General features: G+C 41.6%; 1 protein-coding gene across 2 annotated transcripts in view; it reads left to right on the forward strand.

Annotated features, from left to right (window-relative positions):
• Positions 1 to 23,725, forward strand: part of Galnt8 (polypeptide N-acetylgalactosaminyltransferase 8) — a 41,175-nt gene that overhangs the window by 12,031 nt on the left and 5,419 nt on the right. For both annotated transcript variants that reach the window (XR_010043676.1, XM_063237722.1), the window contains exons 3-10: positions 736 to 902; positions 5,246 to 5,429; positions 6,128 to 6,325; positions 6,831 to 6,945; positions 10,913 to 11,098; positions 17,780 to 17,923; positions 18,578 to 18,673; positions 19,320 to 19,487. Coding sequence is in view for 1 of the 2 variants with exons in the window: in XM_063237722.1 (XP_063093792.1) it covers positions 736 to 902; positions 5,246 to 5,429; positions 6,128 to 6,325; positions 6,831 to 6,945; positions 10,913 to 11,098; positions 17,780 to 17,923; positions 18,578 to 18,673; positions 19,320 to 19,487 (1,258 nt within the window). In the remaining variant the exon portion in view is untranslated. The remainder of the gene's footprint in view (positions 1 to 735; positions 903 to 5,245; positions 5,430 to 6,127; positions 6,326 to 6,830; positions 6,946 to 10,912; positions 11,099 to 17,779; positions 17,924 to 18,577; positions 18,674 to 19,319; positions 19,488 to 23,725) is intronic.

Genomic DNA, 23,725 nt, shown 5'->3' on the forward strand with positions numbered 1-23,725 from the left:
TAGCTCATAAACTTACATATATATTTGTTAGCATAGGTCTTATATTGAGGTTTTAACAGAAACATTCATTCACACAGAGAGCATAGGAAGATAAGGAAACTTTTGGAGTTAATGGATATGTTTATTGCCGTGATTTGGCAATTGTATCATAGACATAAGCATATGTCCAAGCCTTCTAATTGTATACATTAACTATGTACAGTTTAAATTGAATGAATCATACCTCAATAAACCTGTAAAGCTAAGAGAAAACAGTAGCCTAGCAGATGGCAAGCATTCCATAAATACAGGCTATACTTTTAAAAAGCGTGTCAACCACAGTTCTGTGGACAGTTTGCTTCTCTGTGTGGCGGGGCGGGGTGGAGGTTGTCAGAGATGATTAAAGATCTGACAGCATGGCAGGGATGGGTGGCAATGGCAGGATGAAGGCAGGGGAAAGGAAGCTGATTTGGGGGTGGGAGAGGAATGAGGATGCTTTTGGGATATGATGAGCATCCTAGCAGTAATACCTATTGAACATTAATTTTTAAAAAGCACGTTATCAGTGTGGCAGAATAATTTTAGGTAAATAAACATGCAATTTCCTTGGTACTGGGATGAACAACTGAGAGATTCCCTCCATAATGAGTTACAGGGTTTGACATGTCAACTGATAATATTACGCACAGTGAAGAGGAGGCTGTATAGCAATGTTTAATCAAAAAATAATACAGTTACAAAATTGGTCTCTTACAGGTGTCTTCAGAAGACATACCCTTCCCAGCTCCCTTCTCTCAGTGTGATCCTCATATTCATGGATGAAGCTCTGTCTGTTATACAGCGGGCCATCACCAGCATCATTAACCGGACCCCTCTTTGGTTGTTGAAGGAAATCATTCTGGTGGATGATTTTAGCTCAAATGGTGAGCAACTTGAGCCAAGAAGTTATGTAAAAATTGCTATTTGTCATCTGCGCTTGGCTGGTAAGCGGTCATAGCTTAGGGTTTGGGAAGCTTCATTTTCATGCTTCTCAGAGAAGGAAAAGCAAAGGTAGTTCACGGAGAGCCTATCTGTGTTGGCCACTCTCAGTTTTCCCAAAGGCGGGAGAGGAGGTCATTATCTTGATTGCACAGATGAGGAGAGTAGGACACAGGCAGATTGCAAAGTGAGCCCAAATTGCACGGCAGGTTAACATGGAGCTGCAGTTAGGCCCAGAGTGTCTTGCACCCCTTCCATGCACATGATGGGACCTGGAAATGTCAGGTAGATGGGCTGCCAAGGAGGACCTCAGAAGGGAGCTGAGAAGGGAGCCAGAGCTGTTTAACAGGAAAGGAGCAGTGGCTTCTCCCTGGGTAAGCCTGGAGAAGAGAGGGCTGTGGTTGTTGAACTGCCATGGATGCAATGATTCTTCCTCACAGATGTTCTGCCTCAGGTATAGCCCAACCATGAGCAGCTTGTAGGAAAGGCAGAGAATGGACCTGAGTTCTGATTTTCCCAGTTTGTAATCCCAGGTCCCTCTGTACAAGTCCTGTGTACTTAAGCACTTGACTACTCCTGCTTCCTTATATACAAAATATGGATGTTGATCGTAATTACCATTCCATGAATTACAGTGAGGAGGAAATGAGAAAATTAAGACACTAACTCTGTTTGCTCTGAACACCTTACATGTGTTAACTTTTAATCGTGACAACAATCCTATAAGAAACAAACCATTTTTTTTGCCAGTTCTATAGACTACTCAAGTGCTTGCTCAGCATCATATGGGTGGAAGATGTCAAAACAGATTTGACCATGATCTTCAGAGTCTAAACTTCTAGTGCTAACCACTGGGCTCTCTGATGTAACGCTTGGGCTATGTGACACATTTAGCACGTGGAACCCTCAGAAAGTGTTAGCTCTTAGTATTGTTAGTCTTGGGAACTAAAAGAAACTAGAACTAGATTATAAAGCCAGAGATTTGAGCTAGTGTTAGGACAAATTTTTCTATGTGGGCTTTGAAGGGCTAGCTCATGGAAGACAGAATTTCTTCTCTGGGGATCTTTAAGTTCCATATAAGTTATTGGAGCTTCAAGCTCTCTCTGCAGAGAGAAAAACATACACATGGCCACTTAACCCTTCTATTTTGGATTTCCAGACACAAAACAATACTTCTCATGTTCCTTTATACACCTTCTGTTCATGTCCTTACAATAAAACTGAATGAGAAATAATTGCTGGGCATGATGGCACACCCCAGAAACCCCAGCACTCTGGTAAGCTAAGGCAAGAGGACTGTAAGTTCAAGCCAGGTCTGTGCAACTTAACCTAACCCTGTCTCAAAATGAAAAATAATTTTTAAAAAATGAATGGGGACATAGCTTGCTGACAAGAACTTCTGTTCAATCATCATTACTGCAACTGCCCCCCACAAAAGGAGGTGGAAGAAGAAAAGAAAGGGAAAGAGGAGGAAGAATTTCAAATTCTCTAAGAGCACAATGTGCCACTCAAAACTGAAGAAAAGAGAATGGCTAGTCCATTCATTTCTGGGCATGAAGACAACAAGTTGTGTACCTGGTTTTGAAAACAAGTGGTCAAGGCGTCAGCCGCCCGGTGAGGATGCTCTGCCCAACCCCTCCCCTGTCTGTGATGTGCCTAGGCCAATCACCTCTCTGGGACTCAGCTTCTTCAAACATTGAGCTGGAAGAAGACTATTTTTATTTTTTTGCAAGGGTATCCCCACAATAATTCTCTAATTCTATGGTCAATAGTGAGTAGATAAGACTTAATGGAAGACATTTCTCTGTGAAATAATAAAACAGAAAATGCAGATTACTGACATAAGACAGGCATCATTAGTTGATCACTACGACAGGAATTAGAATCTCTCATCAGTTATGGAAATATCAGGTAAAATGAATGCTCCCTGGTTTATCTTGGAAATCTGCTGTGTAATACTAAGGAAAATAATATACATGCCATAAGAGCAATTTACTTTTCATGTGACTTTGGGAAAGCTACTTCATGCATCTGAAACATACGGTGCAATTGTGCCATTTTGGGGACTCAATAATACATATAGTTTGCTCAGAACATGCTGTGATTGCTGCCAGTAAATTTTAAATAGTCTTTTATTCCTTCCTTACCTCAGTATTTGTAATGCTGATGAAATGCCTCAACCTGGTATTAGAAATTCTCCTGCTCTTTCTTTCCCTAGATGTGAAGCTCTATTTGCATGAGTCAAATGTCTTAAGCATCAACAGACTTAACCTAAGATTTTGAGAAATTCTATCAATATAGTGGTGATTCTGTGTTTTCTTCCAAAAATTTAGGCAAATTTCACAGCCATCAACTCTTTACTGAGCTTCTACTATGTGTCAGGAAAGAGGATCTCAGAGATTTCAAGAAGTTCCAATTTTAATGGGTGGGGCAAGACATACCCATAAGACTTACATTCAATGTGCAAAAAAGGGTGTGTCAAACCAAGTGAGCTGCCAGTGCAAGAAGGGACAGAAAGGCGTGGGATTGATGTAGGGAGGCTTTATCAAGGAGGGGATCTTGGGACAGGACCTGGAAAGCTTGGTAGGATCTGAAAAGGAAGAGAAATTAAGAGACTTGGTAGCTGGAGTGGGGTTAGGGAGGGGAGAAAAGAATTTTGTGAACAAGGACACAGAATGCCAAAGCACTCGGAGCCAGTTAGCTTGGAGTAAAAGGTTTGGAGAGGGAAAGTAGGAGCAATGGTGAGAAAGGAGCATAGGCTTGTTTTAAAAGATCCAAAGATGCATCTTGAATTCTCAGCCATTATTTTAATTTAATTTAATTTAATTTAATTTTATTTTATTGTCTTTTTCCTTTTTATCGGTACCGGGAATCGAACTCACGACTGCCTGCTTGCAAGGCAGGCGCTTATGCTGCTAAGCTAAATCCCCAGCTCTCAGCCATTATTTTTGAGAAAGTGACTTTTTATCGCTTATGAAACTCTGGAGTTGGAAGCGTTCTGATAGGCGATCTGTTGTAGCCCTCTAAAGTGATGAAACAGACACATCCCAATGAAAGTGACACAGAATTTGGTAGTGACCAAATTAGAGTCTATGTCAACTCTTGGTGGTTACTATAAAGGTAGTGGGTGGGTATAGGGAGTGGTCACCTTGGCATCCCCTACTTCCCACAGTACACTGATGGGAGGAACCAACAGCCTCAGATTCACTGACTCTTTTCACATCTTCAATAATATATTCAATCACTCTGTAGCACAGCCGGGGAAGTCCTAAACTGAAGCAAATTTTAGTGCCACAATCTTGTGGTATTCATTCCAGTTCCTGATCACTTTAGGTCTCACAAATATGCTTCTCTTTTGAGAGAGAAGCCAGTAAGAATATCAACCATTGAGGAGAGAGGAGATGGGGAGAGGGCTTGGTAGATCCAACCAGGAAAGCACACAACTCTCGAGGCGGATGACCAGGTAGGTGAACAAGCCTGAGTTCACATGCCGATGACTGGATGTGTGACTTGGAAAAGCCTCTTATTTGGTACCATCTCGGTTTCCTTATCTGTGCAATGGAGACACTGTAGTGTCTTCATAGGATTTTGGGAATGAAGCGAATCAATTATCAGCAAATAACTCAGAGCACCTTGGTTAGATGTTTTGCACACTAGTTCAGTGAATTTCCATGCAAATTTTCATCCATGTAAAGGAAGCAACTGGTAGGTGGAGAACAAAGGTACACTCAGACTTTATAATAACACAAGGGAGACTAGGAAGAAAAACACTTTTAAACAGTCTGCAAGTAGTGAATCTTGTTTACATAATTTTGAGGTGAGAACTCTTTAGCTGGAAGCTAACAAAAAGTTTAGTCTGTGCCTTCCATCCCAGTTAATCCTGGAGTAGGCCAAAGAGGAGTATCTAAAAACAAGAGTTTCAGCTGTTTATGGATTCTCCACAAAGCCTTGCAAGTCTAGCTCTGGAGATGCATTAGGCAAAGCAGCTCTGCCCTACTTATTCTTCCAAGAATTTTTCTGTATATAAAACACATTTCTACCAGGGCTGGCACTAAGACGGTTCAACTGTGAGGGAAAGCAAAATAGGAATAGTATTATTAAACCTCAATGCAGAATGGAGGGAAGGGCTAGAGACAGTGGAAATACCACCTATTGTGTGCATTGAGGCTGTGAAATTGTTCCTTCTTCTGTGGAGGAAGTCCAACCAGTATTATACACTACAACAAAATTTCTGCCTCATATTTTTTATTATACACAGTGTTTCTATGGATGTATGTTTGGTTGGCAGGAGAACTAAAGATACCCTTGAATGAAAAGATTGAATTTTACAACCAGATGTATCCTGGACTGCTGAAAATAATACGGCATGCTGAAAGAAAGGGCCTTGCTCACGCACGCAACACGGGCTGGAAAGCCGCCAGCGCTGATGTGGTCGTCATTTTGGATGCTCACGTGGAAGTGAATGTTGGCTGGTGAGGCTCCGGGAAGGGTCACCCGGGAAGGGCAGCACAGAGATAATATATTAGCGCTGAACACATGACAGGATGTTGTGGGAACTGGACAAGCCAAACAAGACCCGAAGGAAGCAAGAGGAAGTTTTTACTCAAGGCATTCCCATTGGCTAAGAGAAACAGTGTAGTGTCACAGAAGAAACAATGGGCTGGGAGCATCCACAGCTAGATCCTGCCCCAGACTTTGCTAAACACCCTGTGCCTTTAACAAAGTCACTTTGCTTAACCAGACATTTTTGGCTTTACCTGTAAAATCAAGAAACTTCCCACTCATAGTTCCTGAGGTTTTTCCCAGCCCTGAGATGACATGCAATAAAGATTAGATGGAGAATGTAGAGAACCACACAGAAAAAGACATTTTAGAAATGGACCCATAACATAGTAGAAATTCATATAGAATACTGACCGCAGTCCTGGTTCCAGTTGTCCAGGGATGCCTCTGGGGTGCCATCTGCCCTTGTATTGGGACAGTTGTTAGCCTCAATCACCTTGAATGCTACAGAAATTCTGGGGACTCTGGAGAGTCCTGCTCGCTGACCTGCACAGTTGAAATGAGAAGGCAGTGTATGTCTGGGCAAGGTGCAGTGAGCTGGTTTGTCTGACCATTCCTGCTGCTTGCCTTGTCTTCCAGCGAGGCTCATTACTTTCTCTTCTTCCAGGGCAGAGCCCATCTTAGCTCGAATTCAGGAAGACCGCACTGTGATTATATCGCCTGTGTTTGACAACGTTCGTTTTGATACCTTCCAACTGTTGAAGTATGAAGTGGCAGTGGACGGGTTTAACTGGCAACTGTGGTGCCGCTATGACTTCGTGCCACAAACCTGGATTGATCTGGGTGATGTCACTGCCCCAGTGAGGTATATATGTGTAGGTTCTGGGGCCTTGATTGGCACATGGGGGAGCCAGGAATGAAGTGTGTGAGATCAGTTTATGTTTGGTGGTAGTGATAGTGATGAGGTAAAAAAGTGGATGAGCTGGGTTGAAGGATAAGAAATTAGAAGAAATCAACCCAGAGAAGAAATCACAGTCATTTGGGGTCATTTAGAGGTTCCAGTCAAAAATAAAATAATATATTTAATATTTTAGAAGACACTTGGGTCTTTTAAACCATTATCAAGCTATGAAACTGGAATACTGAGATGAAGATGTAATTTGAATATAATTTGAGGTTTATGGTACCTGGAGGGCAGGAAGAGGCTACCGCATATAGCCCTGCCTATAGATTTAAGGAAGGCTTATATGATCAGAAGAGGGGAATGTGGAATCCCAAAGACCAAGCTCTCATGGGGCTTCCCGACTCTCATCTCATCCTGACCATTCCTCATGGAGGGGTTAATGACTTTCTTCCTGTGTGCTATCCAGGAGCCCTTCCATCATGGGCATCCTGGCTGCCAACAGGCTCTTCCTGGGAGAGATCGGAGCTCTGGATGATGGGATGCTGGTCTATGGAGGAGAGAATGTGGAGCTTAGTTTGAGGGTATGTACATTTCCCTGCTGTTTATGAGATAAAGTAGAAGGAGAGTGTGTTGGTCAGTTCTCCATCTTCGTAACAAAATATCTGAGATACCTTAAAAGGAAGCAGTAATTGTTTTGGCTCATAATTTCAGAGTTTTAGTTTATGGTTACTCAGCCCTGTTGTCCTTGGGCATGTAGTGAGGTAAAACGTCACAGCATGGAGCTCATAGTGAAGGGAACTTTGCAGTCATGGCACCTGGGAAGTAAATGATTAGAAGGGGCAGGTCTCAGTATGACCTTCACCAGCATGCCCACTAGTGATCTAACTTATACACGTTTGGATCCACTTCTTAAAAGTTCCACCACCTATAGTGCCATACACTGCCAACCAGGCCTTTACCATGTGGCCTTTGGGGGACACTTAAGGTCCAAATAATAACAGAAAGATAACAGGGGAGGGTAACAGGGTCTCTAGAGTCTTAGAAGAGGATGAATATCACTGGCTCAAGAAGTAGCCAAATTTTGATTCAGGGTTATCAGGCAAAGGAAGGATTGGCAGTGGGATTCCTGGAGTGCAGCTGTCTTATGTAGGACTACATCCTTTAGGAAATATGGTTGGGAAGATAGAGCTGAGGTTAAGCAGATGTTGCTCCAATTTCCCCTGAGGATCCAGACATGTTCCAAGCATCTCCTTGAATAAATCAACTTCAGGGGAAGACAGCACCCTATAAATTCAGACTGAGAAACTGGGGTGGGTAGAGAGAGGAAGGAATTCAGGTATGTAGGAAGCCAGCCTGTTTCTGTGTGGAACAGACAGAGGAGTAGGCATGATGGCATGAGTCTGTGCATGAGTATCTCAGTGCAGTCCAGGAGGAATATCTAGGGATGCGTGCAGCATTAAGAGTCTCAGTCTAGTCCTCGTTCTCTGAGGCTTCCTGTGCCTGGAATAATCCTGGTTCCACACTTCAACAGGAGGTTCTCTCATCTGCCCTGGCAGCTTCTTTTGTTTGTTCATCTCAAATGTACAACATGAATTTCTAGGCTGTTTAGGGAACTTGGGTCTAGAGAAATCCAGGTGTGGGTTCATTAAAAATGTAAAACCAAACCAAACCAAACCAAACCTGTATAACAACCCATCTCAAACTTGTTTAAAGAAGTAATAATTGATTCTCACAGATTTGATGGTCCAGCCTAATTTGAATGGGATGCACTTTTCTACATATGTTTAATCTGGAGCTCAGTTTTCCATGACATCTCTTTGTGGTCAAGTGGGGTCATATGAAGTCTCCTGAGGCTCAGAGTTGAAAGCATCATACTATCTCAAAATAACCCACATGGCCAAACTTAAAGTGGCATGAAGCATTAGAGCTGATAAAGTCCATACATCACAATCAATTTAGAACAGATTTCTTGCATTAAATATCTTTTCCACAATGTCTTAGTTGCTTTTCTAGTCTTTGGAACACAATACCCAACAGCCACTACTGAATGGAGGAGAGGTGTACTTTACCCCACAATTACAGTCCAGTGTTGGCTGACTTGGAGGCAGAACGGTACAGTGGGGGCCGTAGCAGAGGAGCTGCTGCTCATGGCACAGCCACCCCAAAGCAGAGAAAGTGAAGGAAGAGCCAGGTGGGAGATACACCCTTCCAGTCCTCACCCTAGCAATCGTGACTTGCATTGCTCTGATGGTTAGTGATTCTGAGCATTTTTTTCATTAGATCCTGTCTTTCTCACATGATAAATCTTGGAGCTACATGGGGTGCTTTGTTCTGACATCTAGTGGGCATGGCAGTGCTGGTACTCATGGATGTATAAATGGGAATGAGGAAGAGAAAAGGAAAGTCAGAATTGTAAAGCAATTATACTATGCCAGAGATTACTTAACACAGGGGTTTCCTGGTCCAGAATCAGGCCTTGCCGTAGCTCAGCTGATACACATGGGGAAGGCACCCAGACAGAGATGACAGCAATACCTACATGGCACGGGTTAACTTTATGAGAACTGTTAGGACAGCATGACACAGTCACTCACTGTTTCTGTAAGTGGAGACTTCGTGTCTGTGTGCATGTGTCACAGTGGGATGGAAGGACAGGAAAGGGGTGGCAAAAGAAAAAATGAGAGAGGAACAGAGGGAGAAGAAGAGGAAGAGAAGAGGGAATTTGACAACTGAGAATACACTGGGGAAGTATAATTTGAAAACTGTTGGGCAAAGGTAATCAATAATATCACTCCTTAAATGGCAGTCCTGATTTTTAATTTGCAACGAGGATTTCTTATGCCAACAGATGATTTTCCCCCCTAAATTTCTATAAATTGGAAACTTTTGTCAACTAGGAAAATTGAAGTGAAGTTTTGTTTGGATTTCTATTTGCATGACTGTAGGAAGAACAAATTGGATTTAATCACATGATTCTAAGGACTACAGAGGAGAAATAGAACAGGTTAATGGGAGAAAAATGTGCTTCAGGGTAACCTTAGAGGCTGCTGCAGTGAGTACTGGTTACGTCCTTTGGATCCTCCTGTCAGCCTGGGAGGTTGGGCTCATCCTGTCTGCAGATGAGTGAGCTGAGACTCAAACAAGGGTGAGCATTTTTTTTCCCCCAGCTGTCAGGTGTGCAGTCAGGATTCAAGCACAGGTCAGTCTGACTTCCAAGTATGATCTTCTTCACTTCATTATTCTGGGCAGTGGGATGCTAGGGGGAGGGATCGATGAGTTAGTAAACAGAGAAAGGGATGAAAATAAATTGAAAGTCATACAATAGAACTGGGTTTTCAGGTGGACACTCTTTTGATGCCAACAGACCCCTACTACCTATCCATATCTCAGGCATTTCCACTGGCCAGAGAGCATCAGGCTTTAACTTCTGCTTGGGAGCAAGTTAGCTCCCAAGAACTACAACTCACCTGCAGATTGTATGATATCAACCCAACATGATTAGATAGTTCTGTTGTCCATGGGGATGAAGATATTTTCTAAGCCCAATATTAGAACACATATTTTGATGAGTATGTTTGCACCCATCAAGGTGGTAAGGAGCAACATTTATAGCATCATAAGTCATGATAGCTTTTGCATTGATACCACTTGCTGTGTAACAATATTATCATGAACCTAGTGTCTTAAAGCAAGATGCATTCTTTATCCTACAGCTTGTGTAGGTCAGAGGTCTGCAGTTTAGCTGAGTCCTGGGCAAGGTTGTAGCCAAGGTGTAGACCAGGGTTGGGTTGTCCATATAGACTAGAATGTAGAAAGATCTGCTTTCAGGACCACATGATTGTTGATAGCACTAAGTTCCTTTATGTTTTCCACACTGAGGGAACAATCAGTGTTTGAGATGATTAGCTGAAAGCCACACTTGGTTTCTCACCATGTAGTCCTCTTTATAAGTTAGCTCACAACATTTTGGATGGCTTCTTCAAAGCCCATGAGAAACTGTCTCCCAGTCAGATGGACACTACAGTCTTGTGTTGTAAACACAGACATATAATCAAGTATGTTCTTTAACCTTAACCATATACCGTCAGAAGATGGTCATAGACTCACAATCAAGGGAAGGTAAGGGTGGTGGATGGGTTATGGAGGCCACCTCAGAGTATGTCTACACCTTGGCTTTGTATCTAACATGTAGGCAGAAAGGCTCATGAGAAACTGTCTAGTGAGAAGGATTCAGGATACAGTGCCTCTCAGGACTTAGGCACTTTCCTTGGGACCAAGGGAACAAAAATGCCCATTTAGGAGAACTTCCTGAAGGAGGAGGGGTTTCAGTGGCTTTTTGTTGACAGGAGCGGGACATTTTGGTAGACTCTTAAGGAAGGGTGGTTTAAGTAAGAAGGTGAGGTGACCTACAGGTGGGAATGGGAAGTTAAAATTTGTAGTCTTTAAATAATTTTTAGGGTTGCCCTGCGAGTTAAGGAGTCACACAGTTCATGGACTGTAGGTACACTCAATCCAACCCCCTCAGGTGACCCTACCCTTCTCTTGCAGGTGTGGCAGTGTGGAGGGAAGATTGAAATCTTACCCTGCTCCCGAGTAGCCCATGTGGAGCGTCACCACAAGCCCTATGCCTTGGATCTAAGTCCTTTCTTGAAGCGCAATGCTCTGCGTGTGGCTGAGACTTGGATGGATGAATACAAACACATGGTCTACCTGGCCTGGAACTTACCACTTCAGGTTGGTCAAGAGCTAAAATGAAGCAGAAGAGGATGGAGAATGGAGGAGGTGGTGGTGATGTGGGGAATGGAAAGGGTATGAAGAAACATGTCATCCCAGTTCTAAAGCATTCAGCCATATTCACAAAGTGTGACAATAGTGACACTTTGCTTTATCTAACAATGCTGTATTCCATACACGGTTTTATTTAGTTACTTGCTTTTTTATATTAATTGGTGCATTCTAGATATGCCTAATGATCATATTCATCATAGAGAATTTGCACTTGTACATGGTATATTTTCTTTTTTCTCATTCCCCTATTCTTCCTTCAAGCCTTCTTACCCTCCTTGTTTACAAAAGTTTTGCTTTCCATTTCCCCCTCCATAATCCCTCATTTTAAAATACCTTTTTCCTTTCTTCCTTTCCCCTTTACTAGTTATCCTTCACATTTGAACATTTTCTTCCTATTTCACAGTATCCATTATATATTTGGTCCATATTTACCCTTTTAGTTTCTCATATCAGAGAAACCATGTGATATTTGAATGCGCGTTTCTGATGTTTCACTTAAAAGCATGGTCTTAAGGTGCATCCATTTACCTAAAAATGTCACAAGTTCATCCTTTTCTGCTTCTTTTTTATGTCCTTCATTATATTGATTCTTAAGTATTTCATTGTTTTGAGATGCTATTGTGAAAAATGTGGTTTCTCTCTCAGAGAGTGTTAGTTGTGTACAGGAATACTACTGATTCTTGAGTGTTGAGTTTGTATACAGCTATGCTACTGAATTTAGACTTTAAATCAAGGATCCTTGGTGGAAGTTTTGAGGTCATCTATGTAGAGTCTCTTGTCATTTTCAAGTATTGGTAACTTAACTTCTCCATTTGTTATCATTATTCCTTTTCTTTCTTTCCCTTGCCCAATTTCTCTGGTTATTGTTTCCCAAACTATATAAGAGTGGTAATAATGCATAACTTTAACCAGGATATCTAGTATCAGGATAGTGAATATCTTGATTTTAGAATGAAAGCTTTCAGTTTTCAAACATTTAGTATGATATTGGCTGTTGGTTTGTTATAGGTGGTGTGTTAGTTACTTTTCTTTCATTGCTGAGACAAAACACACAACACCCAAAGTTAGAGAGGAAGAAGTTTACTGTAGCTCACAGTCTGTAGAGGTTTCAGTCTGTAATTGGCTGACTACAAGGCAAGGTGGCACAGTACACAGGCATCACAGAGGAGAAACAGTTCATGGTGGGTAGAAGGTACTAAAGCAAGCAAGGGACTTGGGCAACTTTTTTCTACCCCTTTTATATTCTACTGGTTTTTATAGGCTACTGGGTTTAGGTGATTTCAGATCAGTCCTAGCACTCTTAATTCTAGTGTTGCACTATGATCAATCACACACTGTAGATTCACCCACCTCTGGAAAAAAATGCCCCTATGACTACATGAGCCTTTGGAGGGACATCTAAGCATAAACCGTAACAGGTGGCTTTTATTGGATTGAGATAAAGACCATCTATTTCATTTTTATATAGTATTTTTTAAAATCATGAATAGGGTGTTGGACTTTGTTAAATGCTTTTCTGCAGCTTTGAGATGATCATGATCATTTTTGTCCTTGGCTCTGTTAATATGGAGTATTACATTTATTGATTGGCTTATGTTGAACCATCTCTGCATCCATGGCATGAATTCTACTTGGTCATGTTGTATAATCTTCATGATGTGCTGCCTTCTGTTTGCCAGTATTTTACTGAGAATTTTTGCATCTATGTTTATTAAGGCAATTGGTCTGTAACTCTCTTTCTTAGTTGGGCCCTTTTTGGGTTTTGATATGAGGGTAATGCTTGCTTAAAGGAATTTTCAAATAAAAGATAATGGAGGGAAAAATGGAAAGCAAAGCTTTTCTATTTTTTTCCCTTTCAATTTCATTAGAAAGTTTGAGTAGTGGAATTAGATCTTTTTAAATTTCTTGTAGAATTCATCTATACAATCCACTAGGATTCTTGTAGATTTCTTGTAGAATCTGTTAGGATCTGAGTTTTTCTTTGTTGATGGATTTTTAATTACATCTTCATTTTTATTGACTGATATTATGTTATTTAAAACTTCTATATCTTCTTGATTCGGCTTTGGTAATTCATGTTTACCTAGGAATCTCTACTTCTTCTGGGTTTTTCATCTTATTAGAATAAAGTTTCTGGAAATAAGTATTGATGATCTTCTGGATTTCTGCAGGATTCATTGTGATTTCACCCTTTCCATTCTGAATTGCTTGGACTTGGATCTTTTCTTTCCTTTTTTGGTAAGGTTGGGTAAAGTTTTGTCAAATTTATTTACTTTTTTGAAGAACCAACTCTTCAGTTTACTGATTATTTATATTGTTTTCTTAGTCTCACTTGCATTAACTTTTGCTCTGATACTTATAATTGCCTCTCTTGTATGAGCTTCAGGCTTGTCCTCCTCCTCATCCTGTTCCTCCTTCTCCTCTTCTTTTTTTTTCTTCTGCTCTTTTTTTTTTCTAGAAGCTTGAAGTTCAACATTAAGTTGTTTATTTCAACTCTCTCTGTTTTTCTGATAGGGGAACTCATCAGTATGTTTCCCTCATATGACTGCTTTTATTGCATCCCATAAGTTCTGATGTGTTGTGTTAGAATTATCAATCAATTGTAAAAGATGTCTAATTTCTTCTGTAATTTCATTTATGATCCATTGGCTGTTTAGGAAAGTGTTAATTTCCATGTGTTTGTAAAGTTTTTGTGTTTTTCTTTTTGTCATTGGTTTCCAATTTCACTGCACCATGACCTGATAATATGTTTAAGATAGTTTTAATTCCTTTGCATTTACTTAAGCATGTTCAATGAGTTAATTCAGGATCTATTTTGGAGAACATCCCACATACAGCTAAAGAGAATATAATTCTGATGGTATGGAGTGGAACACTGTATAGATATCTACTAAGGCCATTCATTCAAAATTTTGGTTCAGTTTTGGTATTTTTGTTGATTTTTTTTGTTCAGTCAATCTATTTGTGATAGTGGGGCATTGAGTTTCTTCATTACAATTGTATTAGTGCTTATTTAATTTTTCATGTCCATTAATATTTGTTTATACAGTTGGGTGTATTGGTATTTGGTGCATATATATTTATGATTGCTATCTCTTCCTCTTGGATTGCATATCCTTTACAAGAATATGATTAACCTTTTGTTTCTTTGATCAGTCTTAGCTTAAAATCCACTTTGTCTGCAAATATAATAGTAACATCTGCTTCTTTCTGGGTTTCTGTCACAGGGAGTATTGTTTTCTATCCTTTGACTTTCAGTTTGTAAAGTTCTTTTTGTGTTGTGTTTCCTGTGTGCAGGATATTGTTGCATCATGTTTATTCATCAGTTCTGACAGTCTGTTTCTTTTGATTGGTGAATTGATATCATGTACATTGAAGGTTTATCACTGATATGTATTGTCAAATTATTTTCCTATTGTTGGTTCCCTTTCTTTCCCCTCCGTTTAATTACTTGTCTTGCCTGGTGGATTGATTCTCTCAAGGTTGATGGAATTGTAGTCTTTGTTATATCTTTCTAGAATGTTTTTCAGGACATTTTTGAGTGCTGGGTTGGTGGTCATGACTTTCCTCAGGTGTTCTTTGTCATGGAAGTATCTTATTTCTCCATCAATTTTTTTTTGTATTTTTACAGGTACCAGGGATTGAAATCACAACCACAGGCTTGCAAGGCATGCGTTTATACCGCTGAGCTAAATCCTTTCCATCAATTTTGAGGGATAGTTTTGGAAGGCACATCACTCTGGGTTGAAGGTTGCTTTCTTTAGAGTTTGAAATACTTCTAGCTGTCCTTGACTTAAGGGTTTGTGTTGAAAAGTCTGTTGTACATTTTATGGACTTTACTTTATAAATGATTTATTTATTTTCCCTAACGGTTTTTAATTTTCTGCATTTGTGTTGAATTTCTAGAATTTTGACTATTATATTCTTTGATTCTTTGATTATGGCTAATTGGAATTCTGTATGCCTTACTTATTTTTGTGTCAATTTTTTTTACTATGGGTGGAAAGTTTTCTGCTATTATTTCTGTGAATGGGTTTTTAAAAAAATGTCATGTGCACTATCTCCTGTTTCACTGACTATGATCAATGTTATTTCATTACTTTTTGCATCATCTACCATTCGTTGGTTTTATTTATTTATTTATTTATTTTTGTTCTTGGCTATCTCTAAGAAATTTTTCTTTTCATGATTGTCAACCACAGTCTTGCCTTTTATATCTGATATTCTGTGTTCATGTTGATTTATTCTGCTGTATATACTTTCAATAGAATTTTTAATCTCCTGGGTATCTGATTAAGTCTGTTGCATTTCTTTCTTATGTTGGGGATTCATAGTTTCCATCATTTTCCTAAGTGCCCCTTCAAATTTTTTAAATTTATAAATAAAGAAAGGAAATAAGCCAAAAAAAAAGAACCCCAAAAAACAGTCACTTCAGTGCATGTCTGTGCTATCATTGTTAGACAGAAGGGGCAGACAGAGCCCAGATCCATGTTGACTAATCCTTGCAAACCAGAATTGAATTACAGTGGTTGAAAATCCTAGAAAACTCACAGCTTTAGTTCCAGGTTCAGGCATGTTTCTGGTTTCTGGCTGTGAACCTGGGACCCTGAGTTGTTCTTCTGTAACATTCAAGGTGCTTCCTGCTGTCCTGAACTTGGCTCCTTGCTGGTTTGAACTCTACTCCCTGACCTCCTGCTGGTTTGAATTTGAGTGTACCTTACCTTGACAGTGGGGGCCACTAGGTGGAGCTAACCCACAGCTGCTCTGATTTCTGAATTCAATTGGTGCCTTTCCAAAGTGGCAATTGGCCAATTACTCTCTCCTGGGGGACGTCTGAACCTGAATTGCTCACTAGCCACTGCAGGCTGCAGTGTCCAGGGCTCCATTCCATTGGTCTATTTCTCCATGGAGACCTCTGGAGTTGCTAGTAGATGCTATGTGTTTGCAGATTCAAGCTGCCTCCCATGTCTTGAGCTAGGCCTCAAGGAGAAAGTGCTACTTGCCACTTCTCTCTTCTGCACTTCAGTCCCTCTCTTGGCTCTCCCCTTGGGCTCCAATTATTACTTCAAATCCTTTCTGAGTCCTGGAGATCCACTTCCTTCCTCCTTCTCTTCCTCAGGTTTCTGTATTCCAGCATCTAGATTCCAAATCCCAGAGGGGCTGTTTCTCTGTGCTTACCATTCTGCCATCTTCTGGAAGTCCAGACACTTTTATAAATTAACTCGTGAACCACCGGATGTACCTGTGGGGTATATTCTATAGACAAGGAAGTCAAATCTCAGCAAGCTGGAAGCGGTTAGCTTAAGATAACACACATGCAAGTAGTAGCAGAGATGACACTCAAACCAAAGAAATTTGCTTGTCATCCTTCTCTCACACTGGGGGATTCTTTGCAGGGAACAGTTGGACATCAGTTATTCTCAGTCTTAAGAGGATACAGACATAGCAGGCACATGTGACACGGTGAAGGTAGGTACAGTGATTTCATTGGAGATACTTGAATGAGGATAATGCACTTGGCTGAGTCCATATCTGCTGCTCTGGTTGCCTGAGCTTGGTGTGACATGCTACCCCTACTCTGGGCCCAAGCACATTTGGCATACAGAGAATCATCAGTAATCTCTCCCCTTCCACCACTCTGGATCTGGAAATTGCCTTCCAGAAAGCCAGAAAGTCAGGGTGGTGGAGACTGTGGAACAGATCTAGAAGAGAATGTCTGCAAACAAGATGGAGCCCGGTTAAGCATGAAGCACAGTGGGGTGAAGAAGAGAAATGTGTACAGAAATGCCCGAGATTTCTTCAGAATTCATAGTCATCAAAGTCCTCCCTTTGGGCGGGCATCATCAAAGCTAAGAGAGGAGGGTTGCAAGCCCAGTACCACACAAATAAACCAACCAAACCAAAGAAAAGTGAAAAACAAAACAAAACAAAAAATAAAAACCAGTCATCAAAATGCCAATAATATACAGTTAGCTGGTTGTTGGAAAACATTGGAAAGAATTTTTTCTGGTGCCCAGTAAACCAAGGTATGATGGGAAGCATGCAGTCTTCCTTCTTCCCCCTCCACAGTCATGTTTGTGACTGCATCAAACTGTAGAGGAAACTTTCCCTAACTCAGCAAACCACCTATAATGTATAATCTGAAATGCATTTCAAGGGAAGGTTCTGGGCAAAGGGCAGATACTCATGTGATTTTTACGTTTCCTTCTTTATTTGCCTCTTTCTTGTCTTTTCACTTTGATTACTTACAAATATCACTTCTAGGAAACCTCTGATCTCCAGATTTGGGTGCTAGAATTCCTTTGAAAACCTTTTGGGCCATCAAGAGGGACATTATGTGCCTTGTTGAAGCAAATAGCATCCCAAACAGGAGAAATATGTGCTAAGAAATAAACCCAAGTGGACTCCACGAGCAAGCTTTGCAAACGTCTGTGGAACCAGCAGAGGTCCGAGGGTTCAAGGCTTTTCGACTTTCTCTGTAAATATAAAACATAAAGGTTACTTGCTGGCCACCAGGATAACCCTCAGTTTCCTCATTTGTGGTCTACACCCTCCGTGGAGTTAAGGAGGAAGGAAACATGGAAAGAGGCACAGAACCTCATGGTGCTTTTCTGTTTTCTTCTTTAGAACTCTGGGATTGATTATGGAGACATCTCTTCCAAAAGGATGCTCCAGGAGAAACTGAAATGTAAAAGTTTTGACTGGTACCTGAAAAATGTTTATCCAGTCCTGAAGCCAATCCCCATCCATGACATTGTGGGCTACGGAAGAGTATGTATTATGAAATTGCATTTTCAGATTTTAAAAGTTTGGTTGTCAAAGATAGTGAAATCCAGATTACATGACTTCTCGGCCAGGATTCCTGTCCTACCCCACCGCATCCTGAACCATTCCTTTCTTGGTCCTCAATTCCTATTTATTTCCCTTCTCTCTGCCTCTGGTCCCTGGGCCAACAGCAGCCCCTGCTGACCTCTCAGTTTCTCCCCAGTCTACCTAACGTGGGGGCACTGGCCCGTCTCTGTCTGCTGGAGTGGCGCTGGGCACCTGAAGCCACATCACAGCAGCACCTCCCCTAGGCATTTATGTTTCCCAGTGTTTAGAAAATGCTGCCAGGATCCCAGCCTCCCCTTCTTTTGGCTGGTGGTTTCTTTTCTTTCCTTTTATTTTTCTCTTTTCCTTTTTTTTTGGTTTCTTTCCTCCTTCCTCCTTTCCATCCCCTCCAACCCTGCTTGTTATTCTCTGAGACAAGGTGTTGCTAAATCCAGGGTAGGCTGGCACTTATAGAGCCTCCTACTTTAGTGTCCCAAGTGCTACCATGGTATGTGCTACCATGCTTGCCCGACTGGGCGGTTGGGTTTTGTGCGAGGATTGATGTCCTCTTTCTCTGTCTGTTTCCAACACTGCTGGTATGTTTTCTACCTTCAGATGAAAAACTCCTTGGATAAAGGAATCTGCCTGGATCGTGGACCTGTTACAAACAATATTCCCATCATGTATGCCTGCCATGAGTTGGGTTCACAGGTACCTTCCACATCTCCCCACCTAGTAGCCGAGTCTGTTTAGGCTCAGTGCCTGGGAATTTCTGCCACATTTAGATGCGGTGATAGGTGATGGGAGGCTGGGGCTAATCATCTTGGCTAATAGGTAAGAGAAGAATAACGAAGCACTTCCTAGTTCACAGCAAGATGGTTCCATTTCTGGGATAAAAATCTTGGCTGTGTTTCCTCTTCGGTTAGTATTTCATGAATAGTCACCTCCAGCTCATCCTTTTCCTCCTCCTGCTCCTGCATGCGCTGGAAAGTGTGCAGCACAAACTGTCTGCACTGCTCTTACAGAGCAAAAGCAGAGAGCTGGAGAAGTGAGAGGGACTGGAAATCCCCTCCACAGGGTAGCGGGATCTGGCTCCAAGTGTGAGGTGCAGCCCAGAGAATACATCTGTGGTCTTCCTTTGCATGTTGCCCTCATGGACCTCTTTTGGTAGATGTCCTTCCTGCTTAACAGCTGGAGAAACTGAGATACAAAAACAGCTTCCTGTCCATGTTCATCAAACAGGCAGTGTCCACATAGGAACTCGAAGCGAGGTTTCCTGTCTGGATCCCCACTGCTAGGGTTTACGGCTTCTCAGCTCCAGCTGGGCTTTCTCAGGAGATCCTTTGCTCTCTTTCAGTATGTCTACTATCGCCTGACTGGGGAGTTCTATGTGGGGTCACTGGTCGCCGAAGTTCACAGTGATGACCTTTGCCTGACTGACCCAGGGCATAGGGAAGAGCCTACTTTGGAGCAGTGTTCTAAGGCAGCCCAGAATAAACTGCACATATATTGGGATTTTAAGCAGGTGAGTCATATGCTTTTTGTTGTTGTTGTTTTCTGGTGTTAGGGATTGAACCCAGGGTCTTTCACATGCTAGGTAAGTATTCTACTGCTGAGCAATATTCCCAGCACAGATATATTCAAATATTATATGAAAGGCTCAGGTTGATAGGACTTTAAGAAAGTTAGCTTTCCTGGCAATGTATAGGAAAAAATATTAGAAAGTGAAAGTGTGAGATGCACAATCTCCTAAGGCAGGGTAGTTAGGGTTGGAGACACTGGAGTCTGCTATAGCTTGATAAAACTTAGGTTCAAATCCTAGCCCAGCCACCTTCTGCATGTTCCTGCTCCTCTCTGAAACTCAGTGTGTCCTTTTGTAAATGTAGATAATCATATCTACCTTGCAGACCTGTTGGGATGATTAAATAACACTCACGAGCACGAGGCATGGTGCCCACCACACAGGAGTGTCCGTTAAGTATTAGCCACTCTTAGCCACTGTCATTAGTTTTCATTATTAATGGTGATGAGACTATGCTGAAATCTGACCAGGATAAATGTCAAAGCCCTGCCTTTTACTTCAGCTCCATACTATGAAGGAGAAGGTAGAGGGAATTTGGCAAATGTCACAATTCGTGTGACAGTAATACGAAGGACTTGGCTGACCATGGTCGCACATAACTGTGCCCCGTGGTGGGGCTGCTCTAAAAGCTTTTGTATTCTCAGGCCACTTCAGTGCACTTGATGTCCTGACAGAAGGAAATAGTGATCTGTCACAGTCATGTGCTCCTGCCTCTGAACACACTGGTACTGCCTCATGTTCAGGGGCCACATGATTTTTTAAAAATGGAAAATCCCAACTTTCTAAAGCTAATGACCTCTTTGAGACTTTCCTGCTAGCTGTGGATTCTCTCTGAGAGAAAAATATAATATACACCTATGCATGACATTTTGCTTCCGAATTCAGACAGTTTTTGCATCTTAGGTGATTTCTTGGAACAGGACAGTATCAGCTGGAAAGAGGAGGAGAGAAATACCTTCCCGCTCCTTGTGACCTCAATATAGGCTCCAGGGACTTGGAGCCACATGTGATGCAATGACAGATTGTGCTCTCTCTTGCTTCAGGCCTTTTTGCGGAGGTTATCTCTTCCTTCCCACCTCTTAATAGGACTAACCCAGAGTGCGTGAGCTACAGGAGAATGGGGTACCCTGTGTGCTCTTGGGGCTCTGCTTCTCAACTTTCTTATCCTCTCTTGTAACTGCCTGCTCACTTGCTCCTCTCCACCACTCGGCTGTGAGCTGGAGGGCAGGACCTCCAGCAAAGTATGTTGTTTTATCCCCCAGCATTTGCCACAACACCTGGAACGTGACAGATATCAGTAGATGGTCACTGGAGTTTTGACTTGGAGAATGGATGTGGAGGAAGATGTTGCTGTCTTCTTGCAGAAGAGAGCTGTGTTAGTTAGTTTTCCATCACGATGCTGAGTGCTCTGAGATAAGCAGATTGAAACAGTGGTTCATCTTGACACACAATTTTGGAAGGTCTAGGCCCTGATTGTTGGCCCCACTCTTTGGGGCCATGATGAGGTGTGCAGCATGCTGGGTATCCAGGTAAAGCAGAAGAGAAAGAGGAAAGGTCCAGGGTCTCACAGTCCCTTGCAAAGGGCTGCACTCAAGCCTGGAAGAGTTCACACCAGGCCTTCCTCTTAAAGGTTTACCCTCAACAGCCACAGTGTGGCAAGCAGGCCAGCAGGCTACTCCAAGGGCCTTCGGTGTCAGTCCAGATCAAACCTGGAGCAGAAGTCATAGGAAGGCTGACTTAAATCAGTGGCAGGTGATGATGGAGGCTGGTCCTAACTTAACACAGGACAGGAGTTCAAACAGTCCAACAGTCTGAGCTGTTCTGGAAAAGAATGGGTGGACTGGCATGACAGTGCATTCTCTGTCAGAGCGTATGGAGCATGTGATGGACCTCGCTGGCTAAATGTTTTTGATATCTGTGACAGTCTTAGTATCTTACCTATAGGTAAGTTTTAACAATCATTTTTATAAGAAGTTTTATAATTTAATAAATTAGATTTTATTAATCATTTTCTTAGTTACTTTTCTCATTGCTGAGAAAATAGCTGGCACCTGCAAGTTGAAAGAGGTTTATTTTAGCTCATTATCTGTAGAGTCTATAGTTGGCTGACTCCAAGGCAGGGCAGCATAACAGAGGAGAAACAGTCCATGGCAGGGTAGTTAGGTAGCAGTGAAGCAGAACTTTCTCTTTTATCCCATCCAGCCTACAAGCCTATTGGATGGTAACATCCACAATCAGGGTAGATCTTCGCATTTTCCATCCCCAGTACTATGCTAAACCAATCACCAGACTAATTTAATTATCATACACTCTTAACCCCAGTAGCACACACCCTAATCCACCATCACACACATGATTTAGCTACCTCCCAAAAACCTCATCTATGAGCATATGACATGTTGGAGGGACATCTAGACACAAACCATAACAATGATTATGGGGTCTATTTACAAATTTAAAATATTATCTTTCCCTTCTTAAGAACTTCAAGTATCTGACTTTATATCTACTGATTTAAATATTTTTTGATCTCTCAAATATTTCAAACGTGTTTACAAAATAAAACCTCCACATAAAATCATACATCTAATTACCCAGTTACACATTTTTAAACTGGTAACACAAGGCTAATTTGTAAGATGCCAATTTTTCTTAAATACAACAATTTAAAAATAGTTAATACACAGAGAATCTTGAACAAGTATTATAAGTTTGACTTCATTAACATTTGTATTTTATCTTAAATCTCTTGGGAATTTAAGATGTTACTTATCCTGAAGAATCATGCATCCCAAATTTTGGGGAAGTTTTCTCCCCAGGGAATTTTAAGAGATTATCTTCTCAGGTGCCTGGACTTAGTAAACAGAATAGCAGTGAATAGCAGTATGAGACTTGGACTGCAGGATCTCTAGGGACATTCTGCCTGCCACTAAAATACAGCCTAGGTCCTTTTCCATGGACACCATGTCAAGAACTTTGTAAATTAATGAGGAAGGTGATCTAGTAGTTCTTGGCATATTATTTAATTTTAAGTTTGTCTTGAGTCAGTTTCTCCAGCACAATCCTTTCCTGTCTGTCTTATGCCACATGTTTTCAGATGTGAAAATGATTTTGGTTGAACATTGGTCCCACTTGTGTTCAGTTTACTTTGTAGGCACAGCTTACAAATTCATTTTACTGAAAACCTGCCAAAGATATTCCCAAAAGTAAAAGACAGATGAGCTATGTTCTGGCTTATCTCTAGAAATGTCCCCAAAGCTTCATGTGGTCATAGTGGGGGCTTTCCAGAGGTGGCTGGATCTATGGTGGGTGTAGAATTAAGGACATGTGATTACTTAAACAGTTCCCTGATGGATTTGGCATAGTTCTGGCATGAATAATGGGAAGGCCCACCCTGGGTCTGAGTGCTACCTGCCCTAAAGGCATGTAATATTGGATAGCATATAAAGGGCAGAAAGAGGGCTGCTGTCATCATTTGCTGCTTTTTACAACTTTGCTACTTTGCTGTCTTCTGCCCACCATGAACTGTTTTTCCGTTGCAGTATTTCTCTCTGCTGTACCACTCTACCTTGAAGTCAGCCAACTATGGACTGAAACCTCTATTAACTGTGAACTACAATGAACCTCTTCTCCTTTAACTTTGAGTACTGTGTATTTTGGCTCATCAATGAGGAAAGCAACCCAAACAGCTAGTTAATCCCTTTTGCTTCCTGCCTCAGGTTCTGTGTTTTGATTGGCCACAAGAGGTTTGGGACTCCTGGGACTGTAAGGGAACTGTGCCAGTGACCAGGGGAGCCAGGTTGGAGAGGTGCAGAGCTCTGAGATGCCCTGGTACATGTGAACTTTGAGAGGAGAGGCCCAGGGTCGGGTGTGGTGATGCAGCTGGAGTAAGGCAGAGGTGGAGTAGGTGATCTCAGTACAAAGAAGGGGCTTTGGGGGGCTTTGAGGAAGACAGCTCTGTGCTCAGGTGTTGAAGGTACCCACAGACACTAAGGTTGTGGGTGAGCCTTGAGTGCAGGCCCAGGAGCAACTTGCTCTGCCACTAATGAAACCCTAATTGTGACCCCTCTAAAAATACTAATTCTCTTTTAGAACAGTATCTTAACTTAAGAAATAGTTCAGCATGTAGGCCAACCTTGTTCTCACCATAGAAAATCACTAGGAAAAATGAAAATATCCAG

The sequence above is a fragment of the Cavia porcellus genome, unplaced genomic scaffold (assembly GCF_034190915.1).
Source record: "Cavia porcellus strain 051 isolate PalLab524CR breed Dunkin Hartley unplaced genomic scaffold, mCavPor4.1 scaffold_27, whole genome shotgun sequence".
Taxonomy (NCBI): Eukaryota; Metazoa; Chordata; class Mammalia; order Rodentia; family Caviidae; genus Cavia; species Cavia porcellus.